Genomic DNA, 20,330 nt, shown 5'->3' with positions numbered 1-20,330 from the left:
GATCACTGTAGAAATGTAGAGAACTGAATTTTTTTAGAAAAATGTTTCTAAAGATGTTTTGTTTTAACGTATTTTAAAGTCTGTTTTTATGATGTTTTAAAGTGTTTTTAGTGCTTTTGTTTGCCCCCCTGGGCTCCTGCTGGAAGGAAGGGTGGGATATAAATCAAATAATAAAAATAAATAAATAAATAAATTTAACATTGGAAAAATGAGAAACTGAGAGAACTAAAACAGACAATTCTTTCTGTCCTTACCCCACACACCCCAGAAGAAAAAGGATCCATTCATTCATTTGTTTGTTCATTTGAGAAATTGTTTGTGACATCTTTGTTGTTTGAAAAATTGTTTGTTACATCTTTGTTATTTAAAGTCCCTCTTTTGTGAGAAACAATGTAGAATAATTTAGTATATAAATTAACAAATAAATATCAAAAGACAGACTCTCAATTATTCACTTGGTCTCCCATTCCAGTCACTACCCCGTGTGAATCACAACCCCTAAGTGTTGTTTCACATGGTTAGTTTAGTGCACGACACTCATGGGAAAACCCTAGCGAAAGTTGATTGTTGTCAGTGATTCAGCTGACACCCTGGTCTGAATTCAACTTTGGCACTCCATCATGTGGTTACAATCTTATAAGCATTTACTACGGACTCAGTGAAATCACTGAAGTCCCATTGAACTTCTGAAAGTCATGTGTAAGATCATGTTGGAATGTATGAGGTTCAACTCCAACTTGGTGGGTTGAGGCTGCATGGGGTTAATAAGGGTAGCTAGAGAGCTAGACCTCTTGCTGGTTGAGGCTATACCTATCCCTTTGATCCTGCTGTCTCTTCCCTTCCTGCTAGGCTGATAAGCAAAGGTAAGTTAATCTCAGTTCCTTCCCGCCTTTCTCAGTTTTTCTCTTCTCTCGTGAGGGGAGCAGACATCTTCTCTTTGTCTCTCCTCTCAACCAGGATGAGGGCGAATACTGGGACCAGTGCTCGCTTCTCCAGCATAGCCAGTTAAGCTAGATATAGAACTCTTTCCTATCAAGCATGTACTTCCAGAATAAAGTAGTTGTTTCTTATTTTAAAGCTTAAAGTCTCTGTCTGACTAATTTGCAGGGAAGGTAGAATTTTAGCAAAGATTCAAACACACACACTAAGCTCGCTCAATACTCTCCATTCCGCAGCGCATACACAACTTTGCTACGCATCTCAATAGAGAGCAATTCCTGACAGATCAGACCGTGTTAATGGTAACTAAACGAGTCATCACATGAGACCCAGGGCCTGCAGGAAGAGAACATCGCCGCCCAGAGAAGGAGAGGCGGCGGCTGCTGCTGCTGCTGCTGCTGCTGTGGGATCACCACCTCCACCACCCTTCGCTGTGGGACTTCTGCCTGGCAGACCTGCATCCTGCAGGACCAGGCCCCAGGTACCCAGCCAGCTGGGACTGATTGCTACCACCTGTCCCTCTTTGGAGGGATACATAAGCCGGCTGGCTGGGGTGGCCTGGGAGACCCAGGGCCTGCAGGAAGAGAACATCGCCGCCTAGGGAAGGAGAGTCTGCTGCTGCTGCTGTGGGATCACCACCTCCACCACCCTTCCCTGTGGGACTTCTGCCTGGCAGACCTGCATCCTGCAGGACCAGGCCCCAGGTACCCAGCTAGCTGGGACTGATTGCTACCACCTGTCCCTCTTTGGAGGGATACATAAGCCGGCTGGCTGGGGTGGCCTGGGAGACCCAGGGCCTGCAGGAAGAGAACATCGCTGCCCAGGGAAGGAGAGGCTGCTGCTGCTGCTGCTGCTGCTGTGGGATCACCACCTCCACCACCCTTCCCTGTGGGACTTCTGCCTGGCAGACCTGCATCCTGCAGGACCAGGCCCCAGGTACCCAGCCAGCTGGGACTGATTGCTACCACCTGTCCCTCTTTGGAGGGATACATAAGCCGGCTGGCTGGGGTGGCCTGGGTGTTTGTTTGTTTTTTGTGTGCTGATTTTTTGGGGGGTGGGGGATTAAGGAGGATTAATTTTATGATGTTTTAATTGGAAATTGGTTTTAAATTGTTTAGGACTGTGGTTTGTTTTTGTATATGTATATTATGTATAGCTTTTTGTTATTGTAAGTCGCCTAGAGTGTCCACTAACCTGGACAGATAGGCGACCAATAAATAAAATATTATTATTATTATTATTATTATTAGGGGAAGTATGCTAAAAGCTAAATTGAAATGAATTCAGCTTAGGGTGGTGAATGTCCCTGACCAACTCAGCATGGAAAGAAGTGGTTTTAAGTCAGCTCAGATGAGATTTTTCTGCACAGGCGTGGAAAATGGTTATGTGAATTCATCTTGTTTTAAAGTGTTCTTTCCTAAGATTGTATTTTCAAAATATCTCTTGCAGCTTGGACTGCTGTGATGGGCAATCACTTACAAAGGACTGCTCCAGATATCCATGTCTTGCTTCTTACCGCACTGTGACATCCATGGCAGTGTCTACTTCCACCTTGAATGTCATAGTCTGGAGAACATTGACTTCCACAGCTCCAGAGAGCCCCAGCAGCTCAGGGTTAGCCAAGGGGTTCATTGGTTCAGCGATGAGCATCATCTCCAAAGATTTTAAGCTCACAGCATTTTGGACTGTCAACTATGGACAAAGAGAAAGCCATAAATAAACCTTTGATTCTAAACCCTCCCCAAGGCCACACAAGTCACTGAAGTATCTTCTAATAACATACATAGCAACTCAGCTGTCTATTCTCTTCTGCAGAGAGCAACAATAGTCAATGAGCTGAGTCAGGAGGAAGTAACAGGTTCAAAGGAACTCGCTGAGAAGCTTTAGGCAAGCCACTCTGTCAGTTATGGCAGTTTTCTTCAACCTTCGCTCCCCAGATGTTGATGGACTACAACTCCCATAATTGCTGATCATTGACCATACTGTCTGGGGATGATGGAAGTTACAGTCCAACAACATCTGGGGACCCAAGGTTGAAGAAAAGTGAGTTACAAGAAGGACAAATCTGTCAGTCTGGGTTTCTCTCAGTTCCTTGTTTTTCTAGTCTTGATTCAGTTCACTCCATTTCTGCATCAGTTTGTGATTTTTTTTAAAAAAAAGTCCACACAAAATTTGTTACACATTTTCATTGCATATACTATTTTTTGTATACAATTTTCACTTTCTCACAAGCAATTTTCCCTAATGCAATGATTTCTTTTGTTATGTTATTTTTACTAATATTTTATTTTGGTTTCTGTATTTAAAATGCAAACTGAATAAGCTTCTTAGTGCTCCACCATCAATAAAATGGTTAGAATAATATTGGTTTACCTTTCAGGGCTGTTGTGAGGAATAATGAGATAATGTGTATATATATACATATATGTAAATGACTTTGGTTTTTCACCTTTAGCTGATATGTGGCAGGTCTCTTAAATTTGACACTGTAGCTCTGACCATTGTAGGCAAACATGTCCATGTTATCTATCACCCAGGTGTAAGTGACAGAGGAGCCCTGACTGATCTCAGCTGTAAACACCTGCTGAAAGCAAGGAAATCACATGATTAGAACTCCTACTGGGCTCCTACTGGGAGGAAGGGAGGGATATAAATCTAACAACAACAATAGAAATATCTGAAGGTTGGTTCAGTTCTGCCGGCTGAATTTTGGGCTAGGTGTTAGGGAGCAGTATATCAGCATGAAGCATTGACAAGAGCACTTCCCCATCTCCTACTAGCTGAGGAACACACATAACAAAATTGTCCTACATGCTGAGCATCCATATATGCATATAGAACAACATACAACCTGGAACCTAATATAGGGTTGTATCCAACAACATTGTCCCCTTAGCACAAGGACTTCCACCTGCATAACAGATCTTCCTCTCCTCATGTGCACTCTGTGCACCCCCAAATCTGTTTTGGGTTTCCCCCAAAACCTTATGAGGAGAGTAGGAGGAGAGAAAGTCCCACTGCACAAGTCCTTGTGCTTATGGGATGACTTTGTTTGATAGAACGAATAGAATTTGGCATCCAGAACATATTTTCTTCAAAAAACAAAAAAGAAACCAAGTTGGCAGTCACTATGACTGCAGAGATGCTTGGAGAGAAAATGTTATTGGCCACTGAAAACTCAGAGAACAAACAAAGTGTCACATTTGGATATGATCTTTCAGTATTCTGAGAGTGAGGGGGCCTATGCACTGCCTGCCACTCCTTTTTCTTTGACCCTTCTGCCCCCTCATGACCATGTCTGCATTCTTCCCGAACCCAAAGCTACTCAGCCTTTGTCAAGTTCTGCAAAGCCACAAAAGACTGTAGTCAGTAAAGCTGTATATATATAGATACGTATAAGACATTTTCCCACGTAAATCTAGCTGGCTGGACCCAAGTTCATTCCAAAAACAAGGGCAAGCAGTTATTCTGTAGTTTACTGTTGGAAAGAAGTATCTTCCATTTACAGTTTTCCTTCTTAAGATTTAGTGGCTGCGACCTGTTTGGTTTAGTAGAATGGCCAGAGCACCAGTAAGTCCGTGGACCTCTATCTTTAAACATAGCACCAGAGTGTACATGTTGGTGCAGCAGCTGAGATAACCATGAAAGCAACATCATAACCCACCTGAGTCACATCCACTAGCATCCAACATGGTCCAGGGGGCACCACCTGAAGTCCATCAATGGCATCATACGGTTGGATCTTCACCGATAACTTTTGGGCACTGACCTCATTGGAGACAAGGATGTTCAAGATCTCCTCATTTCTTGGTTTATCCATGACAAGCTTCACTGAGGAGAACCAGGTGTCTGTGGTTTCTCTGTAGCAGGCAGGGACATGTGTCACAATTCCTGCTGGGCAAGTGGCCACAAATGGCACCCCAGCCTTGTCCACTGGGGACATCCAGTGAGCTACAGCTTTGCAGCCAGAGGTGATCTTGACAACAAGTAAAGCCTCCTGCTTTGTGACTATGTTGAGCTTTCCACTGAGAGGCATGGGATAGATAAGCTGCAGATCACTGACCTTCGACTGCACCTGCACCAAGCAGCTTGCCTGTGTGCTGCTGACATCATTTCTCATTGTTGCCATGTAAGTGTACATGCCAGGGTCCAGCTGTTGTCCCAACAGTGGAGTGCTTGCCACGCTCTTCATCTCTTGTGCAAAGGTCACCCGAAGATCACAAAGTATGCTGTCCACCCAGGTGGGGTTGAGTAGCCCAGAAATGCCTCCTTCCCACCAGCTGTCCTTCATGAGGCTGATATAACTCTGTCGCCAAGGGGAATCTGCATGGGGCTGGCACTGCAGGAACAAGCCCAGGCCAGTATTGTGCTGTATCCCTATGATGTCACCTGGGTGGACAAAGATCTCTTCCTTTGGCAGAAGAACCTAAAGGGTATAGAAAGCTGAGCCTAATCAGAAACATTTAGAGACAGACTCCCTTTAAAATAAAGATACTTGGTCTTAGGCCTTCATGCAGCTATGCAGTACCTGCAGTTATGGCTCAAAGCAATGCACAAGAAGCAGAAGAAACCTCCAGTATATAATGCTAATCCGTATAAAACATCACAATGTCACCAAGCTATGAGCAGCACACAGCTAACGAGAATCAGAGTCGCCGTGTATCTTTCCCTCATCACTCATTAGTAAACGCAAGTCTAAACAAAAACATTTTGCATTGCTGTTGAAACAGCAAGGGGGGGACAGGCTACAAACAGGCTTCCAAGATGAAGAGGTTCCATGACCTGGGAGCTATCACAGCAAGTGCTTCTTCTCACTTGGCACAGAGATGCTATTTTCAAGAGGGTGTCCCAGTGGATCTCAACTCATCAACCAGAGAAGTTTTGCTAGGCAGATCCAGGGAAAGGGCCGTAGCTCAAATGCCCTCAGACAAGAAACGCATCTCCGCCACTCTCATCTGCCTAACCAGGGAGTCTGCAGAGTGGTAGAGTAGCATAACGCAAAACACCACCTGTGCCCACAGAACAAATAACTGTGACACATTCTTTTCTCCTTGTCAAACTTGCAAAGGGAATTCTTCCACTCACCTACATACAGCAACAAATATTCTGAAGGCAGGGGAACTAATCTAAAAGTCAGTAGACAGCTATGGAATAGAGAACATGGGACAATGGAAGAGTACTGTATTCTCTCATCATTTTACATTTCTCTTGTGCTGCAGTAGAAAATATGCCTTACCATAGTGTTGCTAAAATTGCCCAGTAACTCCCTAAAAAATAACAAATGCATTGTGGCATGAGCTCTACAGATAAGAGCCTGACATGGCAACTTGTGCACACATCAGATAAAATAGGCTCTTGCCTACAAAACACATGCCACAATATTTTTGTTAGGGTGAAAGCCAACTAAGCGCAATGATTTCAAATGGGTCTCCTCTGAGTTTGACTAATTATGGCTACCACCTTTAGTCCCTAAGGCAGCCCTCGCCAGCCTGATGTCCTCCAGAAGTTTTGGACTACAGCTCCCATCATCCCATTGGCCATGTTGGCTGGCACTGATTGGAGCTGGAGTCCAACATTATCTAGAGGGCCACAAATTGCTCTGTTGTCATTCAAGGCACATTCTGAGTTTTGCTGCAAAGCAGTAACATGGCTACTGCTTTTCTTTACAGAACCACTTACTGTATACCTAAGAAAAAAATAAGATATGTGAAAAACCTCAAGGCACAGAGCAAAAACTGAAAAACCATAGACCAGGGAGGGCCTGTTTGCAACCCCAAGATACACTTACATGGATGTAGGTGTTTTCGCTGCTGGGAGTGAGCATTAAAGGAAGATCAGCCACTACGGAGTAGAATGGTGAAGCCCCTTTGTACCGTGGAGGGTATGGGAATGGCTGGATGGGAGCAGCTGTGTCCTCAAAGGCATATGAGCTGCAAGGACTTGAGATGTTCAGGCAGTGACCCTTCAAGGGGCACCACTGCTGCCCACTTGGGCATCTACCCATAGTGTTGCACACTGGCTCAGAGTGACAGCAGGCAAAAGGTGTACGATACAGTCCACACCCTGAGGAACAAGAACATGTGCACTGAGTTACACAAAAGATACATACAAACAATAACTGCAATATTCAGGAAGGGAAACCTGAAATACTATGATTGCTCAATATTCTGCATTTGTTTTTTCAAAGAATTATGTGAAAAATCTCCAGAGTATCCAGAAAACGTCATTTATATTTTGGGGTTGTGCATCAGTTTTGTGTGTGGGCCAATTAATGAGGCAAATTGGGGTGATTTGGGAGTCTTTCCCCTTTCCAAGTTGAAGTGCAATGTTACAACCCACCCGCCCCCCGAGTCAGATTAGGGCCCCACAAAATCTTGTGTTGCTCTGCTACTCTTTTTCTGCACTTTTCTGTCGTATAGCTCTTTGTTTTCCTATATCTCTGTTTCTCTAGGTCGATGAAGAATTCAGCTAAGTCCTAATCAGAGCAGACCCACTGAAATTAATGAGCCTAAATTAGCCATGCCTACTAACTTCAGTGGGTCTACTCTGACTAGGACTAGCGTTGAATGCTACCCAAGAAGTGAGGCTGTCCAACCTTTTGGCTGTGGTGCACTGAAAACTCTGAATTTTTTTTTGTTAAAGCATAATGCTTTTAAAAAGTCAAGAGCTTCATTTAATTTTTTTAAAAATCTATATTGCTCTGCTTTCACACAAAAACCTTTAGAACTCTGCAGGCAGTATTTTAGATGGCTTAACATTGACCTATCAGAGGCCTGCAAGGCCTGTCAGTCAATCACCAGAAAGAAAGGGTCACAATGCAAAGCTGGATTTTTTTTTTAAATGTACAAGCAAGAGTACACACTGCCACCTCTTAATTAGTTTAAGGTGAGAAAGAGCAAGAGGCAAACCCTCCTTCTCCCCCATAATAAGAGACTGTGGGAGGGAGGGAGTGAATCCCCTTTGCTTCCCCCACAAAAAGCCCCTTGACCTATTTGCCTTCAATTTGGCAGAGTCAATCAGTGGGGTTTCAGGCCTGGTTTTGGCACAGAACAAAATTTTAAAATTGTGTTTTAAATTGTTTTTAAAATATGTGTTTTAAATTGTATATTTGTTTTAATGTTTTTGATTGCTGTAAACCGCCCAGATTGCTGTAAATCCACTCTGGAGGGGCTACTATGCTTGTAAATTTCATCTAGTTTGGCAAAGAGGGGGGAAAGTTATAACTGTTTTTATATTCTGTGTATATTATCTATAGGAAATAGGGAACACAGAGCTTTTTAAAAACAGAGTGGTTCAGATCCAAATTGCAAGTCGATGCAGAGAGAGCACAGAGTGACTCAGAAACAGATCAGAATTTTAAAAATCATGCAGATACAGATACAAGATGACTCTTGGGGTCCATGCACACACATATTACATTTATATGCATAGGAACTAATTTAAGCACCACATCTTACAAGAGATGAATGCAAATGGAAGGCAAGACCAATTACAAAAATAAATAAAATAGAGAAACTGAAATATCTGAAGCAAAACCATTTTCTTCAGCTGACAAAAGATGCTGTTGGGGAGAAATGGCAACTTTTTATTTTAAGCTGCTATGAAGAATACAGACAAAAACTATTATTCTCTGCCTCCAAGGGAAGGGAAAAGGGCAACAGATGTAAGTTTCAAGATCTATAGATTTAGATCAACAAGAGAAAGCACCTTCCCTGTAAAAAAAAGTTGTACAATGGATGAATAGCAACAAAACCTTATATAGAATGTCATTTTAATGTCTGGCAGAATGTTGCCATATTTTTAGAGACTGCACGTCATGAGGCTATTGACTATAGGATCCCTTCTGGCAGCCTGAAATCATCATGCAGAGCCAAACTACCAAGTGAAGCAGAAAGGGCAAATGGCACAGGTTGATGCTGGCTGAACAACCCAGAGACTGCAAGAAAGGGAGCAGAAGGGGTTAATGTTTCTTACCAGGTGGAATCAAATGTTGGCTGGGGCTGCAGTAAGGGCGGAAAATCTGGAAATGGGCCTGGGCTGGCTTCTTTGTTGCTTGCACAGCAAAGTCTATGGAGGTGACTGTTCCATTGTGGCTGAACCAGAGGCCAGGAAAGAGCATCAGCTTTAAGACAAAAACAAGTTAAGGACAAGAGAAAGAGAAGGATGTGTAGAAGGAATAGGGTCCATGGTGAAGATACTGAGCAACAATCGCACTACAGTTTTGTTTTTTTATGTTCACGTGAGGAGTTAGGCATGAGTGACACATCAGATTTGGAAAAATGAAATCAGGGTTTCCCATAATCATCCAATATCCTCTGGGGTACAGATGACTGCGTGCTTACATCGATGTTGAATTTGATAGTGCTGTGGTCACTGTTAAAAAGCAGATTGGCAGCACTTCATCTCTAATTAGATTCTGTGCTGCACCACTCAGTATTAAATCAAGGTTCCATTACTGTACACATTTACTAAGAAGTAAGACCCTTTGAGTTTATGACACTGACACCCCACCACCACCACCACCAAGTAAGTCTGCACAGCAGGGGTGGCTGACCTTTGGCCTTTCAGATGTTGCTGAACTACAACTTCCATCATCTCTGAACATGCCGACTTCATTGTTACTGACAAGAGTTTGGAAAAACAGTGATATACTAAAGTCCTAAATATCGGGAAATGCCTCAGTGAAAAGGCCAGTCTGTGCCCTTCCTTGAAGAATGATCTGGCTGTGCTCCTGTCCATTTGTCTCTTCCCAGGGCCAGCCCTATCATTAGATAGACTGAAGCAGCCAACTCAGACAGCTGATTTTAAGTGTCATGAAAGGAGCAGCATATTGTTAGGTATTTAATGTATTATTATTGCATTTTATTGGCAGAGGGAGAGGTGCTTGTGCCACAAAAACTGCATTAGGCACCAAAACAGTGTGGCCAGCCTTGGTAACGATGTACCATGCCTTGCAGAGTGAGGGCACTCCATTTGCTGCTCTGCCCAGGCAGCAAAATCTCAAGCTTTCTGAACAACATATTGTGGAACAAAGGAAACATTTAAACTGACTCTTGTATAGTATGGAAATAAATTGGCCCTGGATATAAGAATGTTACCTCAATGTTGCTGCCTCCTACGGAAGGAGTTGCTTTTCTGGTGCTGATGTTCTTCACTTTGTAGATACTGCTAAACACTGGCATTCCTGTTAGCAATACGTTTGGGCTTGGAAGAGCAGCTGTAAGAATAGAGCACATGATAAGTAATGTACAATCTGGTTCTATAATGTCAACTCAGAAGCAAGCCCCACTGCAGTCAATGAGACTTACTCCTCTCAGGAAGGTGTGCATAGGCATTATCAGGGCTCCCGACTGTGAGGAGACTTCTAACTGCACTCAGCCAAATATTCTTAGAAGCTCCCTTCAGACCTTTCCTGATCGCCCCACTTTATATGAGAAGAAGGTCATGGGTGGGGTGGGTGCACTTGGCACATATAGGGATGTTGTGGGGAGGCCAACAGGCACGAGCTCACTGCCCTACCTGCATCATGCCCAAGAAGGCTTAGAAATTAGGAGAATAATGGATTGGATCCAGAGCACATTTGTCACACACATAGGAAGTCAGTGGGACTTAAAGTGGGTTGGCTTATGACTGACTTTTAGCTTGCGTTCAGTTTCATCAGCCTCCCGACTCCAATGGCTGGTTTTCAGCCCCTGGCAGGAAGAATTATTCTGTTCAAGCAAGATGAATCGTCATCCTCTAGACGCTAGAGTTTGCAATCAATGCATTTGCAATGGGTCCTGCATCTATTCCGTGTGTCAACTACGTTGCCCGTCTATCCCTATTCTCTGCTTCTTGGTTTTCTCTGCTAAGTTACCAACTCTGTTGTCCCATGATGGCTAAGTTTTCCTCTCAGCCTTTGAGGAGAGACTTTGTCACATGGTTTTCAAAAGTCCCCATCTATAACATTAACAAGATTGCATGTTTGTTCCAAGCTTCCTGAATGGATTAGACCTGACTGGTTGACTTTCTCAGCTTCCTTTTAATTCATCACCTCATTTTGGGAGGAAAACTCCTTCTGGCAGTATCATTTGGTGAGTACTCAAGATCAGCCTCTTATCAAAATCTTATTTGACTTTTTTCATGCCTCAAAAAGCTTCCAAGTGGTTTACAAAGTATAAAAACCTGTTACACAGACAATAAAATACAGGCATCCATAATTAAAGTACTCAATAAAATAACCCCATTAAGACATTAAAATACAGGTATTCATAATTAAAATACAGAATAGAAAAATCCATTAAAACAGAGCACAAACATCTAATTAAAATACCTCCAGCTGTCTTTTCACAGATGAATAATAATTTCTCAGAACATGCGTTACACCTCCAGTGACCTTTTGAATCCAAGAGAAGCATCTGCACACACATTTCCTTCTCTCTCTCAGGACTGCCTGAGGACACCCAGTTCTGGAATGTATCAACCATGCCTCCATCTACCCAGCGTAATGATCCAAAGGAGCCAAGGTCACTCAGTCCAATCCAAACCATCCCAGCACTGCTGATAAGACAGAGAGGGAAACAAAGCAACAGTGACAATACCATGGACTGGGCAAATATTTGGGGAAAGAAGAGGACGAATGTATTGATAACTGTCTTGCTGCTTGATACTGTATTTTACTGTTTAACTTGATTACATTAGGCACTTTTTATGCTAAGGCAGGATAAGAATACCTTAAACAAACAAGCAATGGCTGGTTTACATAACACTCTTACTATTTGAAAGCAGCTGAACCATATGATTAATATGCAGGAGGATGTACTGGGTTCAGATAACGAGCACATACAGCCATGGATGGGTGAACATGTCCATTTTGGTGCTCTCAGTTTCTCATTTCCCACTTGTAAATTCAGTTCTACACATTTTTTGTAGCAATTCACATTTTTTAACAAATATTTGCCAGCATTTTAGTGCGAATTTCTCCTAATAAATACATTTCTGTAGGCAGTTTTGACAAATATACACGTTTTTCAAGCAATTTTCCCTACCAATATACCTTTCTGTATGTTATTTTCACTAATATATGCATTTATATACATACTACCCTAAAATACACATTTTTGTGTGCTGTAGTTGGCTGGAGAACTGCATTACAAAATTTGGAGAAATATGCATGGCCCAGCGTGCTCATCACTAAGACCAGCTCTGGACACCATCTGTCTGCACCACTGCCCTCCTAAACGTTCAGGGGGGCAGTGCTCAATCTGGGCAAAGCAGCTGCGGCAGTTGCCACCATCTTCATTTCTTGGAGTGGTATCAGGGTGGTGTGCTGGGGGCAGGGAAGGCAGAAAGCATCTTGTCCAGGCCCCCCTCAAACCTGTCACCAGCCCTGACAGCCAGTTCAAGGTTCTGGTTTTGATGTACAAAGCCCTATGCAACTTGGGACCAAGATACCTGAAAGATTGTTTTACCCTTATATACCCAGTCGATCACTGCATTCTGCAGGTGAGTCTCCTGCAGATACCATCTTATCAGGAGGTTTGTTCCACATAACATAGGAAACGGACCTTAAGTGTTGTGGCACCTACCCTTTGGAATTCCCTCCCCTTAAATATTAGGCAGGAGCCATCTCTGCTATCTTTTCTGCGCCTGCTGAAGACAATCCTCTTTCAATAAGCCTTTTAGGTAGAGACCTTATCCTAGTCTTCATTTGTGCTGAAATTGCTTTTTAATATGCTTTTAAAGATATTTTGTTTGAATATGTTTTAAAGTCTTTTGTTTTTAAAACGTTTTAGAGTACTTTTAGTGTTTTTGTTTGCTGCCCAGCGCTCCGTCTGGGAGGAAGGGCGGGATATAAATTTAATAAATGAATAAATAATGAAGATTTAAGTTCAGTTACTGCTGTAGAGATGTACAGGGAAAGTATAGCTTGTTGTATGAGTGTAATCATCCAGGTCTTCCGGGGCCTTAGACCCGTTGCTTTTTAGGAGCAGGGTCCCAGTGTCTCCAGTGCCCTATGAGCCAATTAGCATGAAAGGGGATGAGAGAATGAGCATGAGAAGAGTCTTTTCAGTAGCTAAATATCTCCCCTTTCATGCTGATGGACTCCTAGGGATTTCTGTTGTTGTGGGAGAAGGTATTAACAAGGATCTCATTCTTAACCCAGCAGTAAAAGAAAAAAGGGGGGAGGGGTGTGGTTGCGACTATTATGAAGGGACCCTGCTCTTCTGAATTTGCCACTGCACTACTGGTTTGTTGTGTTGCACACTCTAATCTCCAGGTACAAGTATAATATTTCAGGAACCTAGATGATACTACATCCCAATGCAACCAACTGTGAGTCCTTTGGACAGGGTGGGCTATAGATTTTAAAAATTCATTATGATGCATGGAGTTGAGATACTTTTCAGTCACTTACTTACCTAGAGAAAGATTTCTGAAGGTAGTTCTGTACCTCCAGGGATCTCACCACCACCAGGTCTCCTCCAGGCACTCCCTGGCAGAGCTTCCTGGCATCCTGCCATATCTCCTTTGTTTCCCCAAGCCAGTAGCAGTTCAGGTTCTGCAAATTGATTTGTCCACCTCGTGGGCAAGAGGAAGTATCTGATTTAAAAAAAACAAACCACATACAATTAAGAGAACATCAGTTGTCTCCCACCATTACAAGATTTTTAATATTGTCTTGAATCCCAGCAGCTTCACATGCCTTTATGCCATGAAGCTTTTAAAACATATGTAGGCCTGTTTCTTTCAATTTGTCAGGAACATCTTAGACAGTATAAACATGGCCATCTAGCTCCATTGTTTTAACATTATATACAAAACTGGAACAGAGGTGTCTAATGTGACCATATTGATAACACACACAGGCCCCCAAAACTGTTAAAGTAAGTTACAACTAAATCCCACTGAAAACAGAACAAATTCGTCATCTCTGATTTAAGTCTCATTGCTACCAATGCAACTTATCCACAAACAACTTTAGCCTGATTGTGATCACAGCAATTAATTCAATCCAAGTAGAAGCCATATCATTAGTGAGTCATTATGCATGAGAAATGTGCAATTTTCAACTAAAATTTCATTTATTGAAGGAAATGACTCACAACATTAATAAGAAAAATGGGACAAACTCAGTCCCAAATGTCTTATATTTATTATTGACAGGGCTTCCAAGAAATCATAATATTATAAAAGGATTGTTTCCTTATTAATGAAAAGGTTGTTTAAGGCATATTGGAATAGACCTGGAGTACCTCCATGGACAATGATGGAGTGAGTCAATGTCTTATAACATCTGAAATCCCCCATTAGCCTTTTCAGCATGGCAGTGACACAAGCCCACTCCCTTTAAAAGTCAAAAAGTCATTACTATCTCTACCATGTTAAAGCTCATGCAGAAGAACACTGAGTGTGGCAAAATGCGAGACAGCAGGATGATACTGAAAAACATGGCAAACAAATGATAGAAACATATATTTACAATGCAGTACTATCTAAAACTACTTAATGCAGAACTAAGTCTCACTGAGCTCATTGGGACTTATTCCCAGGTAAATATGCATTGAATTGCATCCTTATTACAATGCAATCCTATGTGTGTCTGTTCAGCGTTAATCTCTATTTGCCTGGTTTGCACATCATGCTAAGCTGAACCATGGCTTAGTACAAACACATGAGTGTCCAGGCTCCAGGAGAGATCACAGCCACTTTGCTCCTCCCCAGTTGTTCTGTTGCTATGTTGAGCTGAGCCATGGCTTAACTTAATGCCTCTTCTTAACCTGGGCTCATGGTTTAGCTCTCTAACCAAGAGCTGAAAACAAGGTTTGTCCTAAGGTTTACAGCTTGTGGTTTGTCTAGGAGAGCTAAACCATGAGCCCTGGTTCAGATGACATGCTAAGCCAAGCGATGACTTAGCTCAGCATGGTACAGCAGCAAAACAATCAGGGAGGAACAAGGCAGCTATTATCTCTTCTCCAGGAACCTGGAAGCTTGCACATTTGTACTAAGCCATAGTTTGGCTTAGCATGATGTGTAAACCAGGCCACTGAGTTCAATGGGACTAACTCCCAGGTAAGAGTGCATTGGATTGCAGCCTCAGTGCGTAGCTGCCTCAGTATCAGAGGATGTGTGTGGAAAGGGGTCACATGTACAATGGAGGAAAACAATTTGGACTTGCTTGTTATTAAAGTGTTGCAGCAGATCCTTAAGAACCTACTGAGCTTCTGATAGAGCCCAGAGTCTGGAAATAAAGGCAGCAGAAAGCTAGGGTTGCCAGGTTCTTGGCCTGACTGATCCTGTATCTTTAGGAGAAGAGAAAGTCAGCCAAGTGCAGGTGTTCTTGCAACTCTGTAATGGGAAAAATCACGTGGAATTCTCCCTCCCCCCTCCACAACTTTTAACAATACAGAAGACCTCTTGGTTGCCAGGCCCAGCCTCCAAGAGGTCTTCTGTATCTTTAAAAGTTGTGGAGGGGGGAGGAAGAATTCCACCTTGTGGTTTTTCCTATTACAGAGTTGCAAGAACACCTGCACTTGGCTGACCTTCTCCTAAAGTTGCAGGATCAGTCTCAGGCCATGGACCTGGCAACCCTACAGAAAGCAGATCTGGCACACGAAGTCTGAACACCACTACCCCATCCACAAGAATGTAGAAAGATAAGACAAATTAAAGAAGTTACAACCCTGTGTTAAGGATTGTTTTTGTATAACAGACAAATGCTCTGCCTAACACTCCTAGCTATCCTGGCAACAACGGGAGGCTATTCTGAAGCAGCTAGAAACATTCATTGTCATAACAACCCTAAACAAAGTCTGAAATGTTACCGACCCCATAAATCCTTCCAACTATACAAATCACTTCAGGGGGCTCCCCCAGTCCTCCTTTAGGTGCTGGCATTCCGGTGTCCCTGGAAGGGCTTTTTGAGTTTTCCAGACCTCCCAAACACTATTCAGCAAACTTTGTTACTGTTTCTATGGAGCAGCCTGGCTTTCAGTTTCTGCCATCCTTTCCGAAAAAAGAAGGGGAACATGACAAGTGTGGTTTAGAAACAGGTATTCTATAGTGAGTGGCTGCCTGAAAGAACAGGGATTAACCACACAATCCTACATGTGCCAGAAATGTCCTATTACTTTTAATGAGACTTAAGTCCCAGGTAAGTGTATAGATTGCAGCCTAACAGCTTATCTTCCTGGCAGTTCCTCAACATTTCAGGCTTCTACAAAAGTGCTGCCTAAACTTTCATTCATATCTGAGGGCCTCTCTAAGAAATAAGTATCAGATTTCAACCCTCTCATATACTAATGTTGTCAGTCTGGCGACTCACTAACAAACTCCCAACCCATTCAAAATATCCCCCTTACATAAGAATGTAAGAAAGGCCTTGCTGAGTGAGACCAAAGGCCCATCTAGTCCTATGTCCTGTTCTCACATATGCCAGCCAGATGCCTAAAGGAAGCTTATGGGCTCGTTCACATGGTGACTTACTGTGAGATTGGTGCTACTTGCATCCCCGTTTAATTTGCATGATTTAAATGATGCTGCAGGCAATCAGCAGCTATCACAGTTTTCCTCCATATATTTTTCTAATTCTCTTTGAAAGCCATCCAAATTAATTATTTAAAAAGCTGGAATGGTTCCTCTTTGTCTACAGAATCACTGCTACATGCAAAATCTGTTCCATGCTGTCTCTTCTCAGAGCATTTTTAAGGAATTGTTACTGGGTGTCTATTTTATCATTCAAATGGCTTGCATGTGGAAGCCTCTCTGCCATGTACAAACCCTGACATTTGGATTGAGGTGAAAAAGGCTCAGACTAAAAAAAGAAAAGGTGAATATAGCTTTCCAAATTAGTAGCCCGCCCACGCACCAGTAAAAACATGAATTAAAAAGCAGATTAAAATTCAAAACTGCTTATGATCCATGCCCTGCTGAGGCAGAATTCTTACGGGGGGAAAACAAACAAAGAATTATTGTGCCCCCCTAAATTCTCCTGTTTCTATTTAATTCCACTAAAGCATCATATCTCTAGATAGCATCTCAGTGGCTTCCAATCTGAATTTGTGTTCTTGGTTTATTGATTGATTTTTATGTGTCCTGTACTCTCTCCTTCCTTGGAGGGTCTGTCTTCTTGGGAACAATGTTGTTGTTGATAATAAAAACTAAGCATTGTACTAGGGATGAGTGCCAAATTTATTTAATTTTAAATACTTAAAATATTTCTATATCACTATTCACCAAAATGTCATCGTGATTTTAATACTGTTTGTGTCAAAGACACAAATATTTTTTGCTTTAAAGACCAGAGTAAGAACTTGATTGTCTTATGCTGACAACGGTTGTATACCCGTGTCAGTTTTGATCAAGTTTTGAAATTAGGGTTTGAAACTAGTTTACGAGCCCTGGTTAAGAGGGAACCCTGGCAGTGCTATAAACTAGGGCTAGCATCAGTGCAGATGTAATGCTGACTCATGGTTAAGTGTGGCAAAGGGAAGGAGCACACAGACATGTGGCCAGCTCCCACTTTCTTAACTATGGTTAAGAGATCATGAGTGTTATGCCTGCACTGTGTCAAGGGAGCTTCTTAAGGGTGCACAGTACACACTGAAAGCAGAGTCTGGGGCCTGTCAGACAAGGATGCCCAGTCTTTCCCTCACTACTCTAGGAGCATACACAGGGATAATATATTTTTTTTTATTCAGGGATAATTAATCCATGAGGAAAATACCACCTCCTCACTCTGTTCTAACAATTACTAACAAAGATCGGCTTCACCATTCCACACTTTAGAGCATGATCTCTAAGATGTGTACAAAACAGCCACTTGAATTAACCATTCTCTGAGTGTTTTAATGGTGGCTTCCCCACTCTCTTTCAGTGCCCCTTGATGGGAATGAGTGTACATGTGCTCTATTTGAATCCTTCTCTTTTATTTCAGAATAATTCACCTGGAGCAATTCCATAGTCAAAAGGGATGATTGTTGCTTTAAATATGTTCTGGAAGCAGGAAGGAAGTCCATCCTTTCTAACCTAAATGGCCCTTTCCAAGCATCCAGATCTTGTGAATTATAGGGTGGTTAAATTATGTTTGCAAGTCACTCATCTGTGTTAAGAGAGCTAGTCAACAATACACCCTCTTGTCCAAGTTGTAGCTATGCCTTTTCAACATAGAATCCCCCCTATTTAGAAACGCTCCCTCACCTACCTGCATTCCCTTTGGCCAGCAGTATGAGCAGTAGCCACCATGGTGGAAATCCCTGGGTTGCCATCCTCCACCTCAGCAGCGTCTTGGGGAAAGGGATGCTGTAGCTCTGGATGAGGGTTAGCTTCTCATCACCGCACCCAGGCTAAGAAAATGGCAAACCTAGAAGTGACATTGTCTCACATTCACCCCATCAGAGGGACAAGACAGTGTTCTGCGCCTTCAGAAATCTATGGCTGATATTGCTGGCTACTTCTCCCTACCCTGGCTTCCTGCCTCTCATGCCTTTTATAAGGGCTCTGCTGCTCTTCAGCACACTCTCTCTCTCAGAAAAAAAGGCCATTTTTCTGGCTGCCCCAAGTCTCCCTGGTTACATAGCTGCTGCTTCTCTTCAGCTTTCCTCACAGTGACAAGCCAGTTGGCTTTCTTTAGAGCTTCTGCCCTGTTGCCTTGTCCCTCTGCCCTCCATATTCCTAATACACTAACATGATGTTGGTGTATCACCATCCTCCTCGCATTGCTTCTCTTTCCACCACATCACTTTATCTTACAGACATGCATCAGATCCTAGATTTGTGCATGGCTCCAGACATTTGAGGTAGCCACTAAGCTAAATCTCTCCTGCTTTAGTCTTCCAGATAGCCAGCTCCTCCCTTAGCCACGCACCCCCCAAAAAACTGTTTCACTTCAGATTGTCTCCACCATAATTTCTATATCCAGGTTAGAGGCTGGATGCCATTTCTTTTCTCTGATCTCCATTTTGACAGCTTCAAAGCTTGAGGAACTTGTACCAGAGCACTTTCCTTGAGGATGGTACCACAATTTTGTAATCCCTTTGAAACTTTCTTCCAAATATACCCTTGATAAACTTACCACTGTCTTCCCTATCCTAGAGTGAGAAACTCCAGCCTGCAGGCAGAATTGGGCTTGGCATAGGTCCCAGATTGACCTATGAGGTCAATTTCCCCAAACCATGCCCTCCTGCCTCACACCTGATGTCAAGTAGTAACATCAGATGACTGATAGGTGGACAGACCCCACCCACCTGTCATAATGGTCCAGTGAGGGGGGGGATCCAGGATCCAGCCTGCCAGAATTAAGCATGGACGGGATGCCACGGTACTTAATGCTACCCTTGTCTCAAAGAAAATAATGGCCCATTTCTCCACCCACTCACCCAGGTACATACAGAAAGACATTGCTATGGCACTCCACATCTCACCAAGAACATCCTGTCTTCTTGGATCCTTCACTCTCCAGATTACAGGCAGGTCAGTACCTTCTTGGGCATGGATCCAGATGTCAAAGTTGCTATGCTGTCTTACCACAACTTTGGGACATCCAAGATGTACTGCTTTCAAGGGCAAGACCACATCTGTGAAACAGACTCTTTCCAGGTGTCAGAGCCTCAACCATCATCATATAGATACCAGGAAGATACACATGCAGCTCTCTTGGACTTGTAGTGTTGACTCTTTTCCCTCCATCTCCAAAGTCCCAGATGTACAAAGTGCCAGGCAGCGAGACTTCAGCAGTGGACTCAACAAGTTGGCCACTGTGCTGCCATGTGGTGACTGAGAGCCTTGCCTAAACAGAAAGAGCAGACAGGAAGGAAGACTTGACTCAGATCTCATTGCCCTTCCTCCAGTCCAAATAGGGAATGGACATAATTTCAAGAGAAGAGATAATGTTCCTCACCCCTTAAGAACTTTATGTTATTCCTTATTCCTGCAGCTTCCACAGCCCTCCCCTAGAGGTCATGAAAAGATAACATTCACAGTTATGGGATAGTAGGAAGAGCAGTCTTGATATGGTTCCCTGAAGATCTCTTGGTGCGGCATTTTACCAGTGCACAAGAATACATCTGCACACTGTACTGAAAAGAATCTTGACACAGTCATACGTATAATCACACAAAGACTGCTTTTTGCAGTGTTTTATCAGCCTCTTACAATGGTAACAAGGGAAGGTGGAGGAAGAGATGCAAGTGAGCTGATGGAACCAAAAGCTGAAGCACACTATAACTCCAGTGCCAGAATTCATTTTAGAAATTATTCTCATTAAATTAAACCAAAATTAAAGAGGTAAGGAAGGCAGGACACAGTGAATCAGAGGGATAAAAAGGACTGGAATATCAGGCAAATCCTCCAGCCTCTGAAATCAGTGATTGAGGTTGGGGGAGATGAGATGTCCAGCTTATCTTTATTGCGAT

At 42.9% G+C, this 20,330-nt stretch overlaps 1 protein-coding gene across 1 annotated transcript in view; it reads right to left on the bottom strand.

Annotated features, from left to right (window-relative positions):
• Positions 1-19,409, bottom strand: part of LOC133378744 (polycystin-1-like) — a 34,731-nt gene extending 15,322 nt beyond the window's left edge. The window contains exons 1-10 of the mRNA XM_061613371.1: positions 19,398-19,409; positions 18,122-18,263; positions 13,341-13,521; positions 11,252-11,478; positions 10,038-10,156; positions 8,914-9,061; positions 6,728-7,002; positions 4,604-5,365; positions 3,389-3,520; positions 2,456-2,631 (exon numbers count right to left, since the gene is read on the bottom strand). Coding sequence (XP_061469355.1) covers positions 2,456-2,631; positions 3,389-3,520; positions 4,604-5,365; positions 6,728-7,002; positions 8,914-9,061; positions 10,038-10,156; positions 11,252-11,478; positions 13,341-13,521; positions 18,122-18,263; positions 19,398-19,409 — 2,174 coding nt within the window. The remainder of the gene's footprint in view (positions 1-2,455; positions 2,632-3,388; positions 3,521-4,603; positions 5,366-6,727; positions 7,003-8,913; positions 9,062-10,037; positions 10,157-11,251; positions 11,479-13,340; positions 13,522-18,121; positions 18,264-19,397) is intronic.
• Between the last annotated feature and the right edge of the window lie 921 nt (positions 19,410-20,330).

This window comes from Rhineura floridana, chromosome 3 (genome assembly GCF_030035675.1).
Source record: "Rhineura floridana isolate rRhiFlo1 chromosome 3, rRhiFlo1.hap2, whole genome shotgun sequence".
Taxonomy (NCBI): domain Eukaryota; kingdom Metazoa; phylum Chordata; class Lepidosauria; order Squamata; family Rhineuridae; genus Rhineura; species Rhineura floridana.
The sequence above is the reverse complement of the archived record's forward strand: the minus strand, read 5'-3'. Positions and strand labels throughout refer to the sequence as shown.